The sequence below is a fragment of the Arvicola amphibius genome, chromosome 3, assembly GCF_903992535.2.
Source record: "Arvicola amphibius chromosome 3, mArvAmp1.2, whole genome shotgun sequence".
NCBI classification, from domain to species: Eukaryota; Metazoa; Chordata; class Mammalia; order Rodentia; family Cricetidae; genus Arvicola; species Arvicola amphibius.
Genome location: NC_052049.1, coordinates 117043751 through 117063438, shown reverse-complemented (window position 1 = coordinate 117063438; position 19688 = coordinate 117043751). Strand labels below are relative to the sequence as shown.

The 19688-nt window shown below is 48.7% G+C and overlaps 1 protein-coding gene and 1 non-coding gene across 2 annotated transcripts; one reads left to right on the top strand and one right to left on the bottom strand.

Annotated features, from left to right (window-relative positions):
- The first annotated feature begins 3210 nt into the window (after positions 1–3210).
- Htr3a (5-hydroxytryptamine receptor 3A) lies at positions 3211–19079 on the top strand. Its single transcript, XM_042054714.1, has 11 exons — positions 3211–3280; positions 5415–5581; positions 6655–6699; positions 7666–7775; positions 9413–9582; positions 11865–12025; positions 12372–12582; positions 12666–12887; positions 13533–13850; positions 16909–17202; positions 18862–19079. The coding sequence occupies exons 1-11, from the start codon at positions 3211–3213 to the stop codon at positions 19077–19079; spliced, it is 1986 nt and encodes a 661-aa protein (XP_041910648.1).
- LOC119810902 lies at positions 4935–5036 on the bottom strand. Its single transcript, XR_005284840.1, has one exon. It is a non-coding gene; the product is annotated as a U6 spliceosomal RNA (small nuclear RNA).
- Positions 19080–19688: the final 609 nt, after the last annotated feature.

Sequence of the window (19688 nt, the reverse complement as noted above, 5' to 3'; positions counted from 1 at the left end):
TGCAGATGTCTGCTGAAAGCTCAACCCTGGCTTACTGCCATGTGAGTGGCAGCATGTTGTCTGCAGGTCTCAAGATGCATATGAGTGAGAGGAGAGATCCTGCAGCCCTCTGCAGCAACTTTGCAGGTGTAATGGTTCCCAAGCAGAGGCAACCCAGGGGTTTTTAGCTGGTCCCCAGGGTGGACTTGCTTTCTTGCAGCTTTGGATTTCTTTGTGTTTCCAGACTGAATCCAAGAGATAGACTGGATCATCCTGTCTTGTCTTGCCTTTCTGTGAACCACAAAATCTGAGAACATCCTCTCTTGGGGTTGTCTGGCTTGACACAATATTTATAATTTTGGGGGTCCTTTTTCTTTCTTTCTTTCTTTCTTTCTTTCTTTCTTTTTTTTTTTTTTTTACCAAGTGTCCTTTTCTGCTCTTGGTCTCACTGCCATTCTCTCAAGACAAAATCTATGGGTTGTTTTTCCTTGTTCTAAATGGTTACTTTTGAAACATATGAATTTATAAAAGAGTAACAAAAGCTCTGTAAGTTTGATGGAACCTTCTAGAACCAAATTCTGGTTAGCATCCCTAGGAAGGGAATCTGCCAAGGAATGTCAAAGTGCTGTGTGCACGGTTTATAATTCACGTGAGTGTGGGAAGGATCCAGCCTGACCAAGGCACGTGTTTGTCTTTTAATGACAATTTAGGTCCCTGGAGATGTAGCTCAATTAGTAGAGTGTTTGCCTAACATGCATGAGGTCTTAGGTTTGATCCCCAGTATCACATAAACCAGGCTTGGTGGTACATGCCTATAATCCCAGCACTTGGAAAGAGGAAACAGGAATAGCAGGAGTTCAAGGCCTGCCTCAGCTACAAAAGACCCTGTCTTTAAAAAGTATCTTACATTTATTCTTGGCACTGGGGATGTGACATGGTCAGCTCCAGCTCCAGCTCCCGGGGTCCAACACCTTTGGCCTCTATGGGCACCTGTGTTTCCCACACACACATATACATGCATGTAATTAAAAATAAAATATTTAAAAATAACAAATACCTTTTTAAAAGAAGGCTTTGAAATTATATATAGTGTGTTTTAAATAATTTATTTATTTACTTCTATGTGGATGTGTGTGTGCTTGAATGTTTGTCTGGACCACATGCATGCTGGAGCCGAAGAAGGTCGGAAGCAGCATCAGATCCCCTGGAGCTGGAGTTACAGACAGTTGTGAGCTGCCATGTGGGTGCTGGGAATTGAACCCAGGACCTCTGGAAGAGAAGCCAATACTCTTAACCACAGAGGTACCCTTCCAATCTCCTATTTTCTTAACTATACACTTTATGGAAGGAACTCACAGAAGAACATACACCAAAATATTAACAGTGACTCTCTCTGGGGCAGTAAACCTATGGATGCTTATAACTTTTCTCCATAATTTTCTATAATTAATATTAATCTATATGTACTTATGCCCAACAAAAATTTTTTTAAAGTAAATACACATGACATTAAAAATATTTTTTTACAAGGCGGGAGAAATGGCTCAGCAGCTAAAAGCATATATTGCTCTTGTAGAGGACCCAAGTTCAGTTCCTAGCACCTATGATGGGCAGTCCGCAACTGCCTATAACTCTAGCTCTAGGGGACCAAAAGTCCTCTTCTAGACTCTGAGGGCACCTGCACTCAACACATAGAACACACATGTACAGGCTCACCTACGCCCTCCCCCTATCTATATACACATGCTTAAAAGTAAAATAAATCTTTAAAATATATGCATATTACTATTTTTAAGTCTGTGTAGGAGAGGGGAGGGAGGGAAGGGCGTATAGAGAGAGGGGCAGGCATGTCAGGTTCTCTATGCAGCCTGGGCTGGCCTCGGGCCTATCGTTCTATTACTTCACCCTCCGCGTGCTGAGGTTACATATGGGAAGGACAGTGCTCAGTCCTTTTGCATTTTTAACTTTTAATTAATTAATTTACTTTTTTGTTTGTCTCTTGAGGCAGGGTCTCATGTAGCCCAAAGTGTGCGGGAACCAATTGTGTAGCTCAGAGTGACCTGAGACGTCCGATCCTCCTGCCTCTACCTCCCTGGGATTAGAGGTGAGCACCACTTGGCTATGTGGCACCAAGGATTAAAGTAGGCTTTGTGCATGCCAGGCAAGCACCATACCACGCAACCACGTCCCCCAACTTAAGATAAGACTGTAACCACAAAGGGATATATTTCTTCTCTTTTTATTAAGCTTTTTTGTTTATTTTACATACCCACCACAGTTTCCCCGGACTCCCTCCTCTCCCCATTCCCCCTTCCCACATCCCATCTACAACCCCCCATCCACTCCTCCTCCATTCAGAAAGTGGCAAAAGGCCATGCATTTAATGGTAGTTGTTAAGGCTCAGAAAATCAGACAAAGAGATGTAAAATGTATTTCGTTGTCTTCAATTCTTGGTGGAACCTGCCTTAAGTCATCCTAGTACTGAAGAGGTGAAGTCAGGAGGATTAGAAGTCCAGAGCCATTCTCAGAGTCCTCGTGAGTTCAAGGACAGCCTGGGCTGCAAGAGACTCTGACTTAAAAAAAAAAAAGCAAAAAATCAAAATGAAATTTAAAAAATTTTAATTGAATGAGGATGAAGGCGAAGACCTTTAGTTGACACTCCCCCCTCTATCCTCCCCCCGCATCCTCTCAGTCTGCAGAAAATGTCCAGTTACCTGCTTCCCTAGAGGCATTATGTCACCTTGGGGAGTCAAAGTATGACTCCTGCTGCCCCTGCTTAAGCCACCCCCCTGGCTCTCCCCATGCTATACTTGTGAAGGGGCACTAGTGACAGTGACAGCCCAGTGTATAGTCCCACCACGGCCAATCTGCATCTTTGTTCCACAGATCCTGTAGACCCCTTTCCCAAAACATTTCCTGGACAAGATGCGGCCAAGCACCTACTTGAATGAGTGGCATGAGCTCCCTCTCCTGACATCAGTCGGCAGACTTCCCCTCCCCTTCCTCCCGCCCTGAAACCTGATCCAGCGGAAAAGCGGCTTGCTGGAAAACTTGGCGGCTCCCCAACTCTGGTGGCCCGAGTGCCAGGCTGCAGCCTCACAAGGTGCAGACAGCAGTTGAAAAAGCAGGCTGCCTGGGACATGAGGTTGGCAGAGGGTGTGCAGACTGGTAGTCAGGGCAACTCACCCTGAGCGACTGCTCCGAGGCCCTCCCACGCTCGGGAAGCTGGCCATGCAGCTCTGCGCGCGGCCGCAGGTGCTGTTGGCCCTGTTCCTGTCCACTCTTCTGGCCCAGGCAGAAGGTAAGGAGTTTGCTGGGGAGGGGAATAGCAAGCTGGGGTGAGGGAAGGCCTTAGGTCTCAAAAGGGCTGAAGGTAGGAAAGGCTGGGACCACAGGAGGGCTGAAGAAAGGTCGGCTATCTCTATCTGGTTACTGTTGAGCGAGAAAGCATTCTAAGAGGTATGGGGTCAAATTAGGTGTCTTGAGAAGTTGAGCTCAAGTTGAGTCCTGGGCTGAGAAAGGAGTAGGGTGGTTGTCCGTCTATAAGAAATTCACAGGTAGGGGCTGAGGGACGGTTCCCATTTGCTTCCAACTTATCAAACGGAAGCAGCTATGGACCTGTGAGCTCATTCAGTCCACCTTTTCTTCTTATAGCCACAGTCCAGAGCGGGAGACTAATTCACTTAGGGGCAGCAGCAGAGTGTACGGTAGCAGAACCACTTTAGTAACTTTTTCTTGCTTCTGGTGGCTTTGTTGTGTGGGTCCTGTGGACTTTCTCCTCCTCCAGGTTCCCCCAAGACTCACCTCTAGTAACAGCAAACTTCCTGCCCTTTCTACCGAATCCTCTTCTGACTGCCTCAGAAATCGGTGTTCGGCCACATGGGTCCTGGGTCCTTCTGTTGCAAACCACATTCAGCCCCATTCAGGGAGGTCCCTTCTACAAAGCTCCGTTGCAACACCTTGGGGGACAGTGAGAAGGATGCCACCAAGGGGGTGGGACTGATCTGAAGGCTAGGAATAGGATGCTCTTTTCTGCAAGCTGTCATTGCAGGAGAAACAGGTTAGATTTGTCAGAAGCAAGTTGCATGTGTAAATGCTTTGAGCTACCTTTCCTCTTAACTGACCCTGTTCTGAGGCCTGGCTGCATTAGCCAGGTACACCCTCCATAGCTCCAAGAGTCCCACAAAGCCCACCAGAACCCCCCTACAAGTCTCTCAGAATCTCAGGTAGTGGTGTGGAATGTGGTTTGAATCTCTGTCTCTCGGCTAGCAGTATATGCTGTTTACCCTCCTGTGCCTTGGGGAATCATGTTCGTATAATGGTCTATCGTGCTAGCTACTCTGGCAGGCTGTCCTGAGATTGAAATGGAAGACTTGTGCAGATACTGTTCCATTATTCTGAAGAAGACTCAATAAAAGAAAGTCTCTTGAGGCTGGGGATAGCTCTGTTGGTAGAGGCCTGCTGAACCTAGCATGCATGCACACAGCCCTGGCTCCAGTCTGCATAAAACCAGGAGTGGAAGTATAAGCTCATAATCCCAGAATTTGGAAAGTGGAGGAGGGAGAGCAGAAGTTCAAGGTCACGTGACAAGTTCTAGGCAAGCCTCCGTTATGTGAAATCCTGCCTGAAAAGCAAAGCAAAATAAAACAAAGTTCAAAAATAGCCCCATCCAATTCTGTTTGCTTGCCTCTGTCCTTCCAGACGGGGAGGAAGCTTATGGAGCAGGTAGATGACACATTAGTGAAGGGCCTGCAAGAATTTCTTGCTGTCTGGTGACCAACTTGAGCGCAGGATATGAGGACATGGTATTATTTAGTGATAACAAGCCTTGTGGCTCCTAGTTTGCAAAGGACCAGTCAGTCAACCCCACAATCCCGCCTTCTTGATGCCTGAGCCCTGGCCCTCTGGGCTGTGCCCTCCCCCACTTAATGCACATTGATTTTCACTTTGTTTTGTGAAATATGGACTGTTTCATGGATTTGCATGTCATCCTTGTGCAGGGTTCTTCATAACCTCTATATCATTCCAGTTTTAGTAGGCATGCTGCAGAAGGGAGTGAGGCTTTCATGTGTCACCCCTGCTTTCTGAGTCACTACCACTGTTTTCCAGGGGGAAACTGAGGAATACTCAAAATACCTAGAGTAGGGCCAGGGCCCGATGCTAGGGTTTCTTCTTATTTTTAGAACTACATTGTTGTTGTTGTTATTATTATGATTAGCATCATCATCATTATTGTTGTGTGCATGTGTGTAGTCACACATATGCCTTGGTGTGTTTGTGGAGGTCAGAGGACAACTTGCAGAAGTCCATTCTCTCAGGTCATGAGGCTCGATGGCGGGTGCCTTTACGTACTGAGCCATTTTACCTGCCAATACTAAATTGGGTGCAAGAGAACCAGAGCTCAGGCTCCTGTGTTAAACTGTTCTCCTTCCCAGCCAGCCAGCGGGCAGCCACCCAGGCCCGCAACACCACCCTGCCCGCTCTGCTCAGGCTGTCGGATCACCTCCTGACCAACTACAAGAAAGCAGTACGGCCCGTGCGGGACTGGAGGAAGCCCACCACTGTCTTCATCGATGTCATCATGTATGCCATCCTCAGTGTGGTGAGCTGCCCTCAACCTTTTAGGGAGGGTCAGAGAAGCCAGGTGAGGCCAAATCACCTCTGGGAGGTACCACAGGCGTCCAGAAGCCTAGAGCCTATGCTCTGGCATCATGGCTGAGGACAGACTGAAGTCGTGTCTGCACCGCTTCCCAAACCACAAAGCTGGGCCACCTATGTGCACCCTCTCCTAGATGTGGTCGCCTCCTGCATGATGGAAACTGTCTCCACGTATCCTCTCTACCCTTAGTTAACTAACCCTTAGTTAGTGCCTTACACAGGTCCCTGAGTGGCAGGTGCCACTAAATGGCAACAGTAGATACAATGTCAAGTAATAGATCAATGAACTAATCAATAACTGTAGGGTGGGGTGCACTGTTCAGCAGGTGAGGCCAAGCATTGCGTGAGATCGACAAAAAGGCATTTGAAGAGCTGGGGGCTCTCTGTCTTGCAATGGGGAGGTGGGAACTGACTTCACAGACTGTTTGGGTCACATGACACCCCTCCCCCAATATAGGAGGGAATCACAACACTTAGAAGATCTTTAGAAAGAATAGCTAATGACAGGTTGGTGTGCTGTTTCAGAAAGGGAGACCTGCAATTAGATGGAGGAGAGGGGAGTAACCACTTTTTAATTCTATACTCTTGAGTCTCTTAATTTTATAATACAGCAGGACTTATGTGCATTATATATTATATACATATACATATAAATGTGATAAACACTGACAACAGACAACATGCACAATTTACATAGCTTTAAGGTTTTTTTTTATTGAGAGGGAGTTTTACCACATTTTGAGGCTGGCCTCAAGTTCATAAACATGCCTGTCTCAGCACCCTGAATACTGGACTATAGACATGCACTGCCATACCACACTGTGTTTCTTTGAACTTGAAAAGAAACCATTGCATTTCTTTCTAGTTGTGTTCTCTTAACAGACCAGCTTCTCCTGGCTGCCCAGCGGCCAGTTTATCCCCATTCCCAGTCCCTTCCTCCCTCCTGCCTTCCCAGAAGACCAGCTCCTGTTAGGTGGTGTGTATGGGACCACCTCTCAGCTCCTTTTCCTTCTCTAGGATGAGAAGAACCAGGTACTGACCACCTACATCTGGTACCGGCAGGTGAGCCAACCGCCTCTCCCCACCTGCTTCCTGAGATGAGACTTCTCTGCAAGGAAGGACGTCCCCCTCTCAAGGAGTCAGGAATCTCAGGGGCCACAGTGGAGGTTCAGAGGCACAGTAGACAGAAGATCTAGGAGTCTGAAATGTTCCCCTCTCAGAGCCAGGGCCAAGTGGGTAGGGGCATCCTCCCAGGCCCCACCCCTGGTTTCTCAGATTCTCTGACGCTTCCCTGACAAGTGCTGAGTGAATAACCCTGGAGAAAGGACAGCCCCTGGCCTCACTTCACTTTATGTGCACAGCTCCAACTTCTAGAAAGTTCTTCTACACTAAGCTGGTTAACCACCAGACTGAGAGATGGAGACAGGGAGAAGCCATCCACTTAACCCTCAGGACTCTGCCTTGGTGGCACATGTTCATTTTTGACATGTGCAGGTCACACTGGTATACAGGTGTCTCAGGCCTTGGTTGAGCTCCAGGGAGGCAGGTAAACCAGAGAAGCCTCACCGCAGAGGCTCTGTAGGCATAGCAGCTATCCCTTCTTAAAGCATAGCTATGCTCTATCGCCACAATACCACCATGTATGGGACAGAGAACGTAGCAGAAAAACGCTGATCCCTATCAGGCTGCGCCACTTCTGTCTCTATGAAGGTCCCCTTAATTCAGAACACACCCGGTCTCATGGGCAAGGAGCCAAACAAGGACAGGCTGCATGCTTCCCCAGAAGAGGCTGCAGCAGTCTGTGCTGTTACACATGCAGGTGATGGAGAGCTGTAGGGGTGGGGGTGGGGGTCTCTTAGCAACCAGTGAGTGATGTGGGTCCATGGCCAGATTTGCCCTGGAAGATGCCCACCTACTGCCCGGCCACCTACTGCCCTAGCGGAAGGGGTGGAGAGCTGTCTGATTTGCAGGTGACCATCTCTGAAGAAGGTGGGGAGCTGCTTGTGACAGTGTCTGCTTCTCCCACAGTTCTGGACTGACGAGTTTCTGCAGTGGACTCCCAAGGACTTTGACAATATCACTAAATTGTCCGTCCCCACAGACAGCGTCTGGGTCCCTGACATTCTCATCAATGAGTTGTGAGTACTTGCATCAGAATCTAGGGGGCTGAGAGGCTGGGGCTAGAGAAGCCAGGCCCGGTGACAATATCCTCTTAGCAGTCTCCAAGCTGTCCCAGACAGCCTTGCAGGCTGTAGGCCAAGTTAGCATTTGCTCAAGCTCTCCTTTGCCAAATTTTCTCTTCTTTGCTAACCTCCAACCCTTTCTTTTTGCACTGGATGCGACAACCTTGTACTTTTCAGTACAGGGGCCTCCATCGTAGGAACAGAAGCCAGCAAGTGATGTCACACTGAGTTCTAGTAACTTAGTGGAGACAGCTGCATTTGTCAGAGGGGACCGTGGCATTTTTTGAAAGGAGTGGAACTCTGATGGCAGCCAATGCTCCTGGTCACAAAAGAGATCGGGAGCCAAGGAACATGTTCAAACCTCCCAAGCCACTTATGTGCCGAACAGGCCACAATTGGCACCTCCAGTATGAAGTGGGTCTCATTAGCTTTTGTTCCCAGCAGCCCAACATGGTCCCAATTGCCTTCAGCCAGCTGACTTTCTCCCCATCCTGCAGGTTCATCCAGGGTCCACCAACTGGACATCTGAGTTCAAAGGCAAGGAAAATACGTGGGGAAAATACAGATAGGAGGGGGAAGGCAAGCGGGGGCTGTGACTCAATTGGTAGAGTATCTAACTAGCATGCAAAGTGCCTGGGTTCCATGCCTAGTATCGAATAAACTCAATGTGGTGGCACAGGCCTACAGTCCCAGCACTTGGGAGATGGAGGCAAGATTATCGGAAGTTCAAGGTCATTCCTGACTACACAGAAAGTTCAAGATCAGCCCGGACTACATAAGACCTTATTAAAAATTTAATAATAATACTAAAGGGGAGGTTCCAGAGGGATTCATGCAGTGCCAACTGCACTGTGCTACTCTACGGCATTTTCCCGAAGAAGACCATTAAATTTGACTCCATCCTTGAATGCCCCAAATGGCATAGGTGGCAAGTGTTCTAGAAATTTCTTCCTGCCCTTTATCTTAGCTTCTCATCTTTATCCCACAGAAGGTAAAGACAGGGACCCCGGGCTCAGCTTACCTCAGGCCTTGGGGTCCGGGCTCAGTCAAGAGAATGGGCTGATTCTTGTTGGATTTTCCTAGGCTCTGCAATTCTTATTTGTGGTCTCCATTCCCTTTCTCCTGAGATGATGACTGTTTTATTTGGGGGCTTCTAGTAATGAGAATCAACGCAAAAATCAGAGTCAGGATGGATCATAGGATCCTTCTCTCCTAACAACCCACTGTTATCCTGGTTGTCACCTCTTTTCTGTCTGGCGTGGAGTGGGTGTAACAGCCTAGAGACAGCTAGGCTAGCTCCCTACAGCCAGTGGCTTGTAGACTCATGGATTCCTTCTCCGCCTTCAAGAGTTAGGTTGCTGGGGAAATCAAAGAGAAACACCTTTTATTGTTTGGAACACGACTTCGATGACAGTCAGAAAGCTAAGCTTGATAACACTGGAAAATTAAGGCCGGACAAAATGTCTGGATTATCTTACTGTCCAAACCTTCCCTGAATTTCTTTTCCTACTGGGCTATTCAAAAGATCTTTAGCTTCCCAGGGCAAGGATCTGCCTCTTCAGCCCACAAATTGATTCCTCTTCCCTGACCAGTGTGGACGTGGGAAAGTCCCCGAACATCCCGTACGTGTATGTGCATCACCACGGTGAAGTCCAGAACTACAAGCCCCTGCAGGTGGTGACCGCCTGCAGCCTTGACATCTATAACTTCCCTTTCGATGTGCAGAACTGCTCCCTGACCTTCACCAGCTGGCTGCACACCAGTGAGTATGTGTGCCTGTGGGTGGGGCAGAGATTGGGACTATCAGGTACTTGGGGCCAGGAGTACTCTCTATGTTACTTCCCTTAATCAAGAAACCGCTTATTTTTTTCCTTCTACTCTTCCCTTCAGCCAGTCCCTTTCATTTGTCTTGTTCCTTTGTGGTTCTGGGGATCTGACCTAAGACCTTATACATGCTAAGCAAGCACCCCACCATGGTTTTTTTTTTTTAAAGTCAATGAGTCTCCATTTCCTATTCCTCCAGTTGGAGCCAATATTGCTGCTCTCACTGCCTCCCCTAGTTGTTACAAGGAATAATGAGATGGTGTGAATCGGCTCCAAGGCACTCAGCAAGGGACAATTCTCACTCAGTGTCTCAAAGAGGATCTGGCAGGAAATGTATCTCAGACCCACCCCACTCCTCTCTACTCCTGAATCACGCCCACACCTCCTGCCCAGGTGCCCTCATTCCTTCCGGCCCTGCTCTTCCCCACACTCCACCCCCACTGTGGTTCATGCTCCCCACAGCAGCCAGTGAGCTCTTATTAAAAATGCAAATTGATCATGTCATTTAAACCCCTCAATGGCTTCCCAGCAGTCCTGGGACCTGATCCAAATCCTTGACCTGGTCCTGCCCACAGTGTACCACACCAGCTTCGTCTGGTGTGTGCCAGCCCAGCTGTCTTCTAGAGGCCCAGAGGTCCTGCCTGTTCTCTGTCACAGGCTCTTCCCTCTCCCAGGCTACCTACCCCTCTTCATTCCCCTACTCCTGGCACCCCAAACACAGCCTGCTCAACCCTTCCACTCACCTGATTATCCGTCAGGTGTCACCAGCCCCTGGGAGGACTTCCCATAGCCCCCTAGACTAGCAATCTCTCATGCAGTTTTTAAAAACCCTGATTTTTTTTTTACTAACTTCATCACTTGATAATACGTGTTCAGTCTGTGTCTAATTTTCTCATGGATATAATTTCAGAGGAGTGGGAACATGGTTTCTGGCACTGTTAGACTCTCCAGCACAGTGTCTGGTCCTGAGAATTTTTAGTGAGTGTGTAAGTGCCAGGTCTTTAGTGGAGGGTTGGGGAAGGCATACTGCCGGACTATTGTTCTGACATGGTCATTACATTAAACTTCAGTTAAGGGGGCTGGAAGATAACTCAGCAGTTGAGAGCACTTGTTGCCCTTCCAGAAGACCCAGGTTCTGTTCCCAGTACCCACATGATAGCTCACAACTGTTAACTCCAGTTCCAGGGAATTCAATGCCTTCTTCTGACCTCCATAGTCACTGCACACACACAGTACACAAATATCCATGCAGGCAAAACACTCGTACATATAAAAAATATTTTTAATAGAACATGTCATGATAGAGTCTTCCATTTACTTCTTTATGCATTTCCACCCACATGTATGTGCATGTGCTACCTATGGAGAGCACATATTGCATATACTATCATACACTGCTACTTGATTCTTTGTATTAACAATGAATCCCTGACTTTTTTCAAAGTTAGTGTGTATGAGATCTTCCTCATAATTTTTAACTGCAATAGACTCATCTAGGTATATCATTGTTTATTAACTATTTTCTTCCCTGATGGACATTTATTTTCCTTTATATATAAATTATATACATTTCATATATATGTATAAAACAACACCCATATGTATATATGTATGTATGTATGTGTATATATACATATATATACACATATATATGTATATATATATATATATAGAGAGAGAGAGAGATCTGTGGTATGATGTCATTGAGGATTTATCTTATTTTCTTAATTCTTTTTCAAAGACAGGTGGTTTTGTGAAGGCAGAGGTAAAAATGTTGTGCTTAATTCATTCCCTAGATGAGAAACCCTAACAAAGGAACATAGAAATCTGTTTGGAAGGTGTGTGTGTGTGTGTGTGTGTGTGTGTGTGTGTGTGTGTGTATAAGTGAGTGAGACAGAAACAGAAAGCTTTCTAATGGACATTTCCTACAGTTCTTTGCACTATAGGCTTGTGAGACAGATGGAATGTGTTCTATCACCTGGCTTTCTGATGGCACCCCAGCCACAGCCACGCCCACTCACATAGAACTCCATTTCTGTACAGCTGAGGAAACCAAGGCTGAAGGTTAAGGGCAGAGGTCAGGGGTCCAGAGATTTGACAAGAAGGTGCCTTGGGTGTTGTTCATCCTATGCCTTACCTTTTATGCTAGAAGGCTCTATGCTTGAACGTCCGAAGCTTTTTTTTTTTTTTTTTTTTTTTTGGCTTTTTGTCTCCTCTTAGTCCAGGACATCAACATTTCCCTGTGGAGATCACCAGAAGAAGTGAGGTCAGACAAGAGCATCTTCATGAACCAGGGCGAGTGGGAGTTACTGGGAGTGTTGCCTGAGTTCCAGGAGTTCAGTATGGAAACCAGCAGCAGCTATGCAGAAATGAAGTTCTACGTGAGTGGTTGTGGCTGTGCCTGGGGTAGCCACAAAAACAAGCAGACCTCCACAGTGCGGGTGGCCTCGGGAGGCAAACTGGGAAGGAGATAGTAGCCCTTCTGCCAACTCCAGGTTCATACACATTCCATGCAACTTCAGCAAGGGAGACGGGGACACCACTGAAGCACCCCCATGTTTATCCTCAACAGCCACAAGCCTGGTGTGGGAGGAAGGCGAGGGGTCTGTTACTCTCCTTCCCAAACAGTCCAGGCTAGACGTTCTGTAAGAGTGGGGTGGGTATGGACTAATGGTCTCGGAGTTCCTGTCTGCCCAGTCATTTCCCAAGCTTCTGTCCTGGTCCCAGGTGGTCATCCGCCGGCGGCCTTTATTCTACGCAGTCAGTCTCTTGCTGCCCAGTATCTTCCTCATGGTGGTAGACATTGTGGGCTTTTGCCTGCCCCCGGACAGTGGCGAGAGAGTCTCCTTCAAGATCACACTCCTTCTGGGATACTCCGTCTTTCTCATCATTGTGTCAGACACCCTGCCGGCAACGGCCATCGGCACTCCCCTCATCGGTAAGCCCCCCACCCTCCCTAGGAAGTGTCCACTGTGGCGAGGACCTGCTCCCACTCTTAGGGGATCTCTTTCTCTGGTTCAGGCGTCTACTTTGTGGTCTGCATGGCTCTGCTGGTGATAAGCCTTGCTGAGACCATCTTCATTGTGCGGCTGGTACACAAGCAGGACCTACAGCGGCCCGTCCCAGACTGGCTAAGGCACCTGGTCCTACAGAAAATAGCCTGGCTGCTCTGCCTTGGGGAGCAGCCAATGACCAATAGGCCTCCAACCACCTTCCAAGCCAGCAAGGTCGATGACTGCTCAGGTGAGAGAGGACAGGGCCAGACTCACACAGAGAGTCTGGGGGCTGTGACATGCCAGGAATGCAGGGTAGGACCTGGGGACTGGGTACAGGATGGAGGCAGGAGGATACTTCAGTCAAAGATGTCAATCAAACTGGAATCTTGTTTCCCTTTCCACTTACAAAAAAGACAGGGTCTCACAAGCTATGTAGACCAGGCTGGACTTTGCAGAGATCTTTCCTCTGTCTTGGAAGTGATGGGGTTAAAGGTGTGTACCACCATGCCCAGTCATGCCCCTTTGCTTTGCTTTTGAACCCCTTACCAGCCTGGGTGGATGTAGCATGTGAGTCCTGGAGGCTGAGGCCCATGGGCTGAGAAGGGCTCAGAGGAGCTGGGTGTGGTGGTGCACACCTTTGATCCCAAGCACTATGGGAGACATGGATAGGCAGATCTCTGTGAGTTTGATGCCATCCTGGTCTATGTAGTGAGTTTCAGGCCAGCCAGGACCACATAGGGAGACCCTGTCCTAAAAGAGAGAGAGAAAGGGAGAACACAACTGAGGAAGACAGCCAGAGTTGACTTCTGGTCCCCATACCCCACTCCTCTGCAAAAGCATCAGGGTACCTCACTGGCTTCCCTTTCACACCAAGGCTCTGTTCTTCTTCCAGCCATGGGAAACCATGTCAGCCATGTTGGCGGACTGCAGGACTTGGAGAAGACCCCAAGGGGCAGAGGTAGCCCTCCCCCACCACCTAGAGAGGCCTCGCTGGCTGTGCGTGGGCTCTTGCAAGAGCTAGCCTCCATCCGGCACTTCCTGGAGAAGCGGGATGAGATGCGGGAGGTGGCTCGGGACTGGCTGCGTGTGGGGTATGTGCTGGACAGGCTGCTATTCCGCATCTACCTGCTAGCTGTGCTGGTCTACAGCATCACCTTGGTCACACTCTGGTCCGTTTGGCATTATTCTCGAGTGAACACAACCCAGCAGGGTACTCGGGGCTGGTTAGGCTAAAAATGGAGGATTTCCCCTTAGGTCCTTCATCCTGTTTCCAACACCAGTTAGTCCGAGCAGTCCCAAACCAGTGTCTGAACCCTTGGTCCCGAAACTTAGTAATGAAGATCCATTCTGCCTCCCCCACTTTATTCCCAGCTTCCTTTACCATGGCTTTAAAGCATGATATTCTAGTTCAAGACAAATCAAGTACCCTCTAACTTTACTTACTCAACAATGCATCGGGCCTTGATTTCCTTTCCAGCACTTCCCCGATTAAAGCTTCCCTTGGAACTGCTCATTTCCAGAAAATTTGTTTCTTGTTCAAAGAAAAACTAACCCTCTAGTATAGGTGCCTGAGACTTCTGCATCCATTTTATCCAGTCTGTGATGGCTCTCTCTTCAGCTCACCTGTGGCCGCTTCCCTAGTGCTCAGCTTTATCAACCAGTGGGGGCAGGGGATAATAAAACGCAGTGCTATCTTATTCTCTGTCCATGACCATTTGTATTCAGCTATGGGAAAAGGCTGGATGGTGAAGGTACCTGTAGTTTCAGTTGACTGATGCGTCCTGGACCAGGAACTAGAGGGTGACGTGACAGTCATCATGATGAAACAATAGGAGGTGGGATCAGTTTGAAGGTCAAGACTGAGCATTTATCAAATGAGGGGAGAGAGGGAGGCTTTCTGCAACCCACTGGGAAAATGCTGGAAGGATTCCTGTGGGCCTGCGCTTCTGGATTTATGGTCTCTAGGGAGCAAGCTCTTAAACCGCAACAGAGAGCCGCGAGGCGATAAGACTTCAGCACCGCGGTCAGCACCCTCCAGCTTCGTGCTTAGGTGACTCTGAAGGCAAGGCTTGGCTTGAGCCAACTCCTCTGAGAACTCTTAGTAGATAGTGCCCGGTGCCCCTTGGATGGAGACAGAGCTGGGATATAACTTGGACATAACTTTCACCTGTCCTAGACATCAAGGCTTAGACACACTAAGCAATGCCCCAACTCCTCCCACCTAACATGCATCTAGGGAAAGGAATAGTCTAAGTCTCAAGAGTGTAAATGAGGCTCCCTCTGACACTTTAGCTTGTTCCTATCTTATTCCTCTCCCTATCTTGACTTGCTTGACACTCTGGGCTGGAGAGATGGCTCAACCGTTAAAGGCTAGGCTCACAACATATATATATGTGTGTGTGTGTGTGTGTGTGTGTGTGTGTGTGTGTGTTGCTTGACACTCAAAATAAAGCAAGGTAGAGGGGGACTAGACAACAAATGGCCAGGCTACAGGGACAGGCCCCACCAAAAAAATGGGATGAAATCAAACAGTTCCCTTACCTCTTAAGCTATTCCAGAACAGCCAACAATAAGAGAATCAATACAAACACTGGGAACGGCCATTCTCAAACCCCCAAACTCTGCAATTTCTGCTCACAAACCACCTAGAGGCTGAGCAGAGGGCAGAAATCAGGAGCCTTGGGGTTTGTCACATCTAAAAGAGCCCAAGGCTGAAGAAGGGCTCACCTGGTTTACCTTTTATTAGTTGCCTCTTGTCCCAGGATCCCCACTATGCAGAAAGAGTTCCTGGATTCTAACTTCCTGCTAGCTCCTCTGGTGAACCAGGATTGAGGTCCCATCACCACCTCCACCCCAGACACGTGACTTTTGATATGGTTTTAGAATTTTACCTTTTGTTTTGTTTTGCTTGTGTGTGAGTCAGGCTCTGTTAGCAAACAGGAGAGTGTGGGACCAAGAGTTTCCTTTGGCTGAGCAAGGATGGGCAAGAGGTGGGGACACTCCTCCTTGTTCGGGATAGGCCCTGCAATTCCTCACTTGGAGCCTCACTAGGATTGCTGGGCCTCGTCACACACTATCAGTAGGTTCTCATATCCCAGGCCACAGGGATAGAAAGATGGACAGTCAATGCACCACCGGCCATTAAGTGGGTAGCTATTGACAAAGTGTTCAACCAGAGAGCTAGTAAGACACTCATCAGCCTATTGATTCCCCATCTCCCCCTTCTCCCCCTTCATTCGTAATCAATGGGGCGACAGAGCCCAGTACTGAGGCGGCCAATTAACCACCTCAGGAGTGAGCTGCTGCATGTAACATCTTCTGGTCCACTGGCCACATCCAATAGGAGCATTGATCTGACATCTGTACCATGCTTCCCAAGGATGGGAAACCGAGGCCCAGCACTGGAGAACTTCTCTTCATCAATGCTAATCTTGGACCATGCCCTAAGAAGTCTTTACCATGTTTGGGGACACCTCCAGTCACTTGCTTACTTTCTTCCTTTCATAACTAAAGCTCAGTCTGAGGCGGGGCCTCAGTCAGAGGTGAGGCTGGCTGGGCCTCCAATCCCTAATGTGCCAATGGAAGAGACAAGTGATGCCAGGAATGGTGGCTGACACCTGTACACCCAGCACTCATGAGGCCGAGGATTGCTGTTAGTTCAAGGTCGGTCTGAGTGACAGTGAGACCCTGTGGAGAGAGGGTAGTGTTGTTAATGAGCAGAGAGGTTTATTCAATGTAGCCACATTGGGGTAAATCAGATAAGAGGGTACAGTGACCCTAAATTCAGGTTCAGGGTATGACATGAACTTTAGGGATAAATGGAGGAAAACTTGTGGCAAGTGGCAGGGGGCAGGAATAATTGGCCAATTTTAGTGGAGATAAGGACCTGTCTATTCCCACCCATCACTGTCTCATCTGTAAGGTCGTCCCAAGAGGTCCTTGGCTTGAGGGGCCAAGGTGGCTCTCAGAAGATAACAGCTTTTACTCAAGAGTTGTCCCCCTCTCCACTGGAGGTAGTCTGAAGAAGGAAGACAAGTTAGACAGACACTCAACACTCCTTGAGTGGCTACCAAACAGACCCACAGAGAAACGCGCCAGGCTCTAGGTAAAAACCATAGTACCAGAGTGAGGCAGAGAACCAGCCTTTTCTTCTGCTAGTGGTGAGCAGTCAAGGGCTTTTAGCAATGTCCAGCTTCTCTAGGCCTGCTTTAGTTTAAACACGGCCCCACTGCCTCTGATCCTGTCCTATGAAGAGGGATGGGCTTCAGGTCTCCATGCCCCTCCTGCACCTCCCTATCTCACCTCCCAAGTGCTCTTCAGCCTCTCCCCACCCACACTGCTTCTAGCAGCACCCCCCACCCCCGACCAACAACTGTGGAAGTGCTCTATAGCCCTGCAAGCCTTGGTGCTGTCCAAGTCTGCAGCTCGGGTTGCTAGGAGATTGCCACTGGCTCCTAGGACGGAAGTTGCTTTTGTGCCTAATGTTGGTCACCTGTGCTCAACGACCTTAAAGGCATACCCTAGAGTGGACACCTGGTGGTTTTTCAGGAGAGCTGGGACAGGTAGGCTGAGTTTATCAGCCAGTGCTGAGGGGTTGGGGTTGGGACGCAGGGGCCACAACTGTGAGTTCCCCCTAGGCTAGCTTAGAGGAAAAGTTTCCAATGATGGGGGGGTGGGGAGTGCAGCTCAGTGTTCGCCAGCGAGCTTCTCCTCCCTCCCCCTCCTCCCCCAGCCTCTGAATCAATACATTCTGAATCTAATCTAATAACAGAGATTTAACGAGGGGATAATGTGCGTGGAGCCGCCAGGCGCTTTGTCTCTCCTTTCTGGAGGCAGCTGGGGCCCATTATCTGGGGACAATGCCCCATGCTAATCACTCCCTCCGCCTCTCTCTGCATCTTCGGGGGAGGGGGATGTTGGGCAAGAAGGGGCAGCTCCTCTGACTGCACCGGAGGCAGTCACACTGGTCCAGCCCACCCCATGTGATTGCCTTGGCCTAACACCAATTCCTTGGCCTCCTCCTCCAGCTGCACTGGGTACTCTGACGGGTGAGAGGTGGAGGGCACCCCAAGGCAAGCACTTGGCTATCAACTAGTTATCAGCTGGGACTGGGTGGGTTTTTTTTTTTTTTTTTGGATCTTTGTCTTTCCATTTTTCTAACTTAGTCCTCTATAATTTAAGCTATTCCACTGAGGCTCGTGATGGCCAGCCTGGAATGTCACAGTGTCGTGGTTAGAGAATTCAACCCTAGTTTTAGGGAATAAGAATACCACATCCTGAAATAGAGGCTGGCGCCTGCTCCCCTCCCTCCCTCCCTCTCCCTTTTATCCCTCTTTCTCTTTCTCCCTTTCTAGAAGTGTGGAAGTTAGACTGGAGGAAGAACTTCCTGGCGAGGCCAATGCTAACAGTGATTAATATAACAGGAGTCTGGAAAAGAACAAACTGCCCCTCCTTTACTAGAAGCCTTTCGAAAGGGACCTTTAGCTGTGTGGCTCTGGAGAGGGTGGCTAAGGAAGAGGGGTCTACCTCGGTTTTCTATTGGAGCTTTTGGGAGGATGGAGACCAGAGTTACAGTTAGACATCCCTCTGCTTTCTGAACTGTGTTTACTGAGAACAATATGAGTGTGTTGTGGAGTGTTAGACCCCGAAGTGTCAAATCTTCCGCATCCTGGGTCTCCTTGTGTGTCTACAAGTAGGGCTCATTTGGAACCAGTGAGAATTGATCCTGGTAAGTGGTGGATGGGGACCTTTGTCCAGCTTGTCCTATATGAAGGACAGGTCTAGCCAAATGAGCCAGGCACTTACCTTAAGGCCAGGCAACCAAGGAGCCTGCCTGTACCATGCTGCACCCAAACACTGGTGTCCTCTGTGTCCCTTTATGTTCCCTACTCACCCCCACACTTTCAGCTTCCTAACAGAGTTTCTCCATAAACCTTCAGCCCTGAAACAGTGTGAGAGCCTTACGCACTTGAGGATCCCATCCTGAGCCTGGCCAGGTCTCCCATTGCAGCCCTACCGCCTTGACCCTTTGTAATGAGCTCTAAATCCATAGAAGAAGGAGCTTTATGAGCATGGCATGTGGGAGACTTACAGGAACTGGGAACTCCCTTTTCCCAAGCTAGAAGAACTTTCCCAGTAAATAGTTCAGAAAGAAAGAAATATCCAGCAAGACACCAGTATTTGGCCAGTTACAATTATTACTTCTAGATTCTGCCCACCAGGTGGCAGCAAAGCCCAGAAATTCTATGAAAAGTCAGGCAGGAAAGCGTTTTTATTGCCCCTTTCCCTGCTGTGCCTTCCAAATAAAGACCCCTATCCCTCACTAGTGGTGTCTGCAGCCCCCTTCTTTTGGGCCAACAATAAGGACAACATTCCTGAGCTTCAAGTACTCAGGCGGAGGCAGCGCCACCAAACCAGTCTGTCACCAATGTGCCCATAGGGAGGCCTGTGTTCTGAGACTCCTGCCTAGGCTCATCTTCTCACGCACAAGGTTGGTTCTAGTTCTCCCCGTCTCTGTACATGAGATGCAGATGTGGGTGGCTGGTGGTGAGAACACTTTTGTCCAAAGCTCTCTCAGCATACGCCTTTGGAAGATTTTTTCTTTCTTCTGCCCAGCTCCAGTCCGTGCTACACCAACCTGAAACCACTCCTCACCATCCTGGGGGAAAGGCGCTGGAGGTGAGCTATGGGAACAAGTACTAGGAACAGGTCAGCGGGTGGACAGATAGGGCCAGTACCTGGGAGACGCTCATTTACCTCAGGCTTGTCTCAGGGAGGAATGTCTCAATAAGGAAGATATGGCTGTCCTAAGCAGGGCTTGCACGAGTCTATCTCTTTACTTATCAGGACAGCAGATACCATGCCCCCAGTGTGGCTATACCGTGACCTCCAGTCTTGCCCCCGCCGACTGGCAAGTCATCAACCTACTGCACCTGCATGTAGTCCATTCTTGTGAACTGAAGTTCCCCCGAAAAGGCCACATCTGTGTTGAAGATTTTGCATATTAATTGACTGATTATAACAACCATGAATGCAGAGACTTGGAATG